The sequence below is a fragment of the Kuraishia capsulata genome, genomic scaffold (genome assembly GCF_000576695.1).
Source record: "Kuraishia capsulata CBS 1993 genomic scaffold, Kuraishia_capsulata_scaffold_3, whole genome shotgun sequence".
Lineage (NCBI taxonomy): Eukaryota > Fungi > Ascomycota > Pichiomycetes > Pichiales > Pichiaceae > Kuraishia > Kuraishia capsulata.
The window spans coordinates 936,890-943,015 of record NW_019172952.1 but is presented as its reverse complement, the minus strand read 5'-3'; the positions used below and the strand labels follow the sequence as shown (position 1 = coordinate 943,015).

General features: G+C 43.5%; 3 protein-coding genes across 3 annotated transcripts; all 3 read left to right on the top strand.

The window, feature by feature from the left end:
- Positions 1 to 531: 531 nt before the first annotated feature.
- On the top strand, positions 532 to 930 carry KUCA_T00002754001 (uncharacterized protein; the record flags this gene model as incomplete). Its single annotated transcript, XM_022603034.1, has 1 exon — positions 532 to 930. One exon carries the CDS (start codon positions 532 to 534, stop codon positions 928 to 930), a length of 399 nt encoding a protein of 132 aa, XP_022458779.1.
- Positions 931 to 1,369: 439 nt separating this feature from the next.
- Positions 1,370 to 2,002, top strand: KUCA_T00002753001 (uncharacterized protein; the record flags this gene model as incomplete). The annotated part of the gene is made up of 1 exon (XM_022603033.1): positions 1,370 to 2,002. The coding sequence occupies one exon, from the start codon at positions 1,370 to 1,372 to the stop codon at positions 2,000 to 2,002; it is 633 nt and encodes a 210-aa protein (XP_022458778.1).
- A 634-nt stretch (positions 2,003 to 2,636) lies between these two features.
- Positions 2,637 to 5,816, top strand: KUCA_T00002752001 (uncharacterized protein; the record flags this gene model as incomplete). The annotated part of the gene is made up of 1 exon (XM_022603032.1): positions 2,637 to 5,816. The coding sequence occupies one exon, from the start codon at positions 2,637 to 2,639 to the stop codon at positions 5,814 to 5,816; it is 3,180 nt and encodes a 1,059-aa protein (XP_022458777.1).
- Positions 5,817 to 6,126: the final 310 nt, after the last annotated feature.

The following is a 6,126-nucleotide window of genomic DNA, read 5'->3' as shown; positions in this document are numbered from 1 at the left end:
TTGTGTATAATTATGTGTTTGAGATTATTAGTTGTATAACCGTGGAGAAAAAAAAGGAAACTGCACACGCAAAGAGGGGGGAATATTGGTGGTTTATATATTAGGTCGCTGCTGAATTTAATTGTGATTCTGGTGGCAAAAAGCTGCTAGATTGCGAGTTTTTTAGCCAATGAGAGTGGAGAATTAAATTTAGGGATCGTTCTGAGATATACAGGACTGGTGTATATATTTGAGCACGGTAGATAAGATGCGAAATAGTGCAAAATGCGATGGATTTTTGAATAAAAAGACGAGCAGCTTAAGTATGGCCATGTAGCTCATCCATGCGATGGCCGTGCTAGGATCTACATTTCCCACGGTAATTTTCAGTACTCAATAAACATGCAGTGAAGGTGTGTTTAGTTTTGGGGAATATATATATCTGTGTTTTGCCCCCTTTCTAGGAGCAACATACTTGTGAATTTCCTTCTTTTTCTTCTTAGACTAAGAATTTTAATCACTTCTTTCAATCAATCAATACTCAAAGACAAAATGGCACCAAAAGCTGAGAAGAAACCCGCCTCCAAGGCCCCTGCTGAGAAGAAGCCAGCTGCCGGTAAGAAGACCGCCGCTTCTACGGACGCCAAGAAGAGAACAAAGACCAGAAAGGAGACCTACTCTTCTTACATCTACAAGGTGTTGAAGCAGACTCACCCAGACACTGGTATCTCCCAGAAGGCTATGTCCATCATGAACTCTTTCGTGAACGACATCTTTGAGAGAATCGCCTCTGAGGCCTCCAAGTTGGCTGCCTACAACAAGAAGTCCACCATCTCTGCCAGAGAGATCCAGACTGCTGTTCGTTTGATCTTGCCAGGTGAATTGGCTAAGCACGCCGTTTCCGAAGGTACTCGTGCTGTTACCAAGTACACTTCTTCTGCCTCCTCCTAAGTCAGAGACGTGTATTTGTTTATTTTAGTTAACGGGTTTTTTGTTGTTTCATGTGCTAAAGTTTTAAGGTGGCTCAACATTGGGTGTGTACATTAGTCAATATACGATTTGAATAATGGATCAGAGAGTAGGTAGTCTTGTAGACAAAGGCATGTTATTCACAGGGAAACATTTGGTGAAATATGTCCGTGGTTTAACTATCCTCTTCAGTCCATAGACTGCATCTATATCATCCCAAGCTAGTCTACAGTCTATCTCTTGGTCTTTATTTTGGGTTGTTATCAATTTGTGGAAAGGAGCAACGAATCGATTTCAAGGCTGTGCAGGCCCGGGCTCCATCACCAACCCCTTTGCTGGCCAGGTGTGCCAGTTACACCTTCAGCTGTCTTCCTATCTTTTCAGTAAGTCTTTATACCATTATTGCCACTTTTCACCTTCCATGATGAAGATCATTTCCGCAATTTTGGCTGTTTTTGCAGCTGCGTTCTTTTTCATGAACCAGGTTTACGCTGCTGGAGATCTACAGGAACTCCCCGAAGTCACCCACAAGGTGTACTTTGACGTTGTTGCCGGTGACGAGTCATTGGGAAGAATCGTGATTGGTCTTTTCGGCTCTGTTGTTCCAAAAACCGCTGAAAACTTTTACCAACTGAGTATCTCTGAGGATCCTAAATTGGGATTCAAGGGTTCAGCCTTCCACAGAGTCATCAAGAACTTTATGATTCAAGGTGGTGATTTCACCAAAGGTGACGGAACCGGTGGACAATCCATCTACGGAGCAAAATTTGCTGACGAGAACTTCCAGTTGAAACACGACAGACCAGGTCTGCTTTCCATGGCCAATGCCGGCAAAGATACCAACGGATCCCAGTTTTTCATCACCACTGTGGCCACCTCGTGGCTCAACGGAAAGCACGTTGTCTTTGGCGAGGTGCTTGAGGGTCTGGATGTCGTCAGAAAGATTGAGAACTCTCCAACTGGATTCAGAGACGTTCCAAAGGTCCCAATTAAGATTGTTGACTGTGGTGAGGTCAAGGATTCGGAGGAATCAGAGGTCAAGGATGAACTTTGAATAATGTCGTGACAAAAATTGATTTCAGACGTGAGATATAGCTTAATGCTATATGCAAGTTATGGCAGATATTACCTAGAAGATGTATAGATGCCAAATGAAAGATGTGCACATTACTGCATATATCCAAACTATCTAGAGGAGATATGGTGTAAGTGACATATAAAATGTCGCCAAACATGAAAGAAATACCTGATGTGTCAGATGAGGCGAATGACAATACTGAAGAGTATTGGACTTTTTAACGATTTGCCATATCCAGAAACCTCACACTATAGTTCCTCAAATATCAACCGTTCTAAACGGCACGGCTACTAGCAATGCATGCACGCGTCTACAGTGTTGAAATTAGACTATTCTTTCATTAATATTACTATAACGGTTTAGTTTAGATTTTTCAACTCTATTTTATTCGAGATTCACGTATAACCTTTTGGATTTCAGTATAGTCCTATTTTATCCCATTTTTGACCCATTTTTGACCCATTTCAGTATTTTGGACTCCACACAGACTTCCGTTGTTAACCCCAGGGCGAGCACCTCATCACATCTCTACAACAAAACCTCCCAGTTGCGATTTGCATTCCAATACCATTACAGCTATAAAAACCAATTTTTTTGGTCCTGCAGAGGTATGGCTTCCTTTAATAGCTCGCTACCGAAGGCCATTGACAAGAGGAGAAAGTCTGTGTCGAACGTGATAGCGTCCTCGTTCTCCAAGGCAGCAGGACAGCTCCACGACAACTCATTCTCGTTTGATCAGCAAGGAGGAAGAGGATATGTTATTGGAAGTTTCAAACAAAATTCAGCATTTACTCCTTTGAATTCTGCCAAAGGAACTCCCACCGTCCATTCGGGAGTATCCATTCAGGAAAAGACGATAGACCTAGCCAGTGTTGGAGTCCCTGACTTCGATGAAAGGGTTAGTGAGGAAGAAGTCGACGAGCCAGTCGGATCCGATATCGACAAGTCATACGACTTTTCATTTGATAAACAATCGACGAAATCCAATGCGAAGGCTTCGCGATTATCAGAGATGCTGGATGATGGTCCCAGTTACGGTGGTGCGTCGGTTCCCTCGTGGGAGCAAGCAGGCACGCCCAAAGAGACAACTCCTCTCAGTTCGGTTCATGACCCATTCAGATCGTACACCACTGCTGCGGAAGCTGAAGAGGCCCTCACACCCACTGCCTCGAGAGAACAATACGATTTCGAGTCTCAGCAGACCAGGCTCAGCTCAGGTATCCAGACGCTGATGAACCTATTGCCCAAAGACTCCAACGATGCCTTCCAGGAGTTGGTAATAAGACCAGTTGGATATATGCCAGCAGTATTTTTGGGAGTGCTTCTCAACATCTTGGATGGACTTTCATATGGTATGATCATGTTTCCTATTAGCGAGGCCACGTTCGGCAAGCTGGGTCCAGTTGGCTTGTCCATGTTTTATGTTTCGTGTGTGGTGTCTCAATTGGTGTATTCTCTTGGAGGATCTGCTTTCAAGTCTGGAATTGGATCAGAGATGATTGAGGTTACTCCCTTCTTTCATTCCATGGCCCTGAGCATTCTCACAGATATGAGAATTGGAGATGGGGAAGTACCAGACAATGCTGCTGCCATTGTGAGTACTGTAGTATTCACGTATGCCCTTTCGTCTATCGTTACTGGTATTGTGTTTGGTCTTCTTGGAAAGTTCAAACTGGGTTCTCTGGTTGGTTTCTTCCCCAGACACATACTGGTAGGATGTATTGGAGGTGTGGGATACTTTCTGGTCGTGACTGCGATTGAGGTTTCCTCCAGACTGGAAGGCGGACTTGAATACAACTTACCCACATTGAGGTTCTTGCTGGAACCTTTGGCGTTTATGCAATGGGTGATACCCTTGTTCATGGCTGGTATACTTGTTGTGATACAGCATTACAATAAAAATGCCCTTATTGTTCCTGCTTACTTCATCATGATGTTTCTGTTGTTTCATGCGATTATCCTGGTTGCACCGCAATGGGATCTGAAAATGGCAAGGGAATATGGCTGGGTGTTTGATGCTCCTGCATCCAACGAGCCATGGTACTCTTTCTACGAACTGTATGACTTCAAGGCAGTTGATTGGTTCGTAGTAGTACGTCAGGTTCCCACAATGCTGGCCTTGACGTTTTTTGGGATTTTGCATGTTCCCATCAATGTTCCTGCCTTGGCAGTTACAGTAGGAATGGATGAGTTTGATGTGGATAGAGAACTTCTCGCTCACGGAATCTCAAATACTCTCTCAGGCCTAATTGGGTCCATCCAGAACTACCTGGTCTACACCAACAGTGTGTTGTTCATTAGAGCAGGTGCGGATTCAAGATTGTCTGGTGTAATGCTGGCCATTGGTACTGCTGCAGTTATGATGGTCGGTCCTGGGATCATTGGTTTCATTCCTGTTTGTGTGGTTGGAGCTCTGATCTATTTGCTGGGCTACGAGTTGTTGAGAGAAGCTCTGTTTGACACATATGGTCGCTTGAGAGGGTTTGAATACCTCACCATCATCATTATTGTCGTTGTAATGGGTGCCTGGGATTTTGTGTACGGTATTTTGGCGGGAATCTTACTGGCTTGTGTGTCTTTCGTTGTGCAAGCAGCAACCAGTCCAGTTGTATCAGGAATATTCACTGGTGCTTACGCAAGATCGGTTGTTGTTAGACACCCTAAACAGCAAGAGTTTCTAAAGACGGTGGGAAATCAGATATACATAATGAAGCTGCAAGGTTCCCTTTTCTTTGGGTCTATTGGTGGTTTGGAGAGAAAAATCAGATATAGGTTCGAGGATCAGATCTTCTCAAAAGAACCAATAAGATATCTCATTCTGGACATGCACAATGTGTTGTCAGTTGATTTCTCGGCGGCCGAAGGATTTAGAAGAATACGCAATCTTATCATTGAGAAAGAGTGTTATCTTATAATTTCATCGGTTACTGAGACGGGAAGTGAAATGGTGCAAGCTCTTCGTGATTCTGGTCTTTGGGAAACTGACGAGCATAATAAGAGAATTCAGTTGTTCACAAACCTGAATTCGGCTCTGGAATGGTGCGAGAATACCTTCTTGGAAACATACCGGGATATCAAACAACTCCATTATATTCCTCAGGCCAAACCGTCTATGGTAACTGCCCTTGGTAAAGACTTTGTGAGTCCGAAGACCAGAAGCTCAGTTGTTGGAAAAAGAAGTCAATCGACTATGTCACTTATGGATGATAGTGGAGTCGCCTTTGGTTCTCCCAGACAAGCTCAGCTGGTTTCAGCTGCAAAAAAGTCACTAAAGGATGAAACCAAGAATGCCTCTAACTATTATCAAAGACGCACCTCGGCTGCTGTTGGTATGCCATTGATGCAGCCACCAATCCCCCTACTTCTTACTGTTCTTCAATCGGTTTCTCGGGTCGAAGATAGCTTCTGGGTGAAACTTGTTCCTTATCTCCAGAAAGAAGTGGTTGCATCTGGTTCGAAATTCTACAATAACCACCAAGATCCTCCAAGCTTTTTCTTTGTGGAATCAGGACTGATCTCTGCCAAATATGAGTTCGTGAACAGCGGTTTTATTCTGACTTCTAGTGTCCTTCCGTTGGTTGGATTTGGTGACCTAGAACGAATTATCACCGAAAGGGCAGTTCAATATACGGCCACCACGGAAGTAGTGGTTTGGAGGTTGGGCCATGCAAAACTCGAAAAGCTGCGTGTTGAAAACGTGGAAGTTTTCACTGAGCTGCTGATGGTTGCCTTGACGTTGTTGAATGATAGGTTTGATGCTGTTTCTTCAAACTTGTTGATATCGAGTTGAATGGGAAATTGAGTGACAAAGTTAATGACAAGGCCAAGATACAAATCTATTGTCAAAGCCACGCTACAAAATTACCGTTTTTTTCAAAAGCGCTTCGCATTTCATTACTCATTTCGTTGTTTTTCCTAATTATAAAGCCGAGTTTTAAATCCAAGCTCCACCTGTCCACTTTATCTTCGTAATTTGACAAAATATTCCAAGCTCTATTCAATTGTCGTTCTTTTTTGTTTCTTTTGCTCCACAATTCAAAGCTTTGAAAGCTACTCTGATTTGGCGTGCGGCTCATCTGCCATTACGCGTAGTGCCGGTA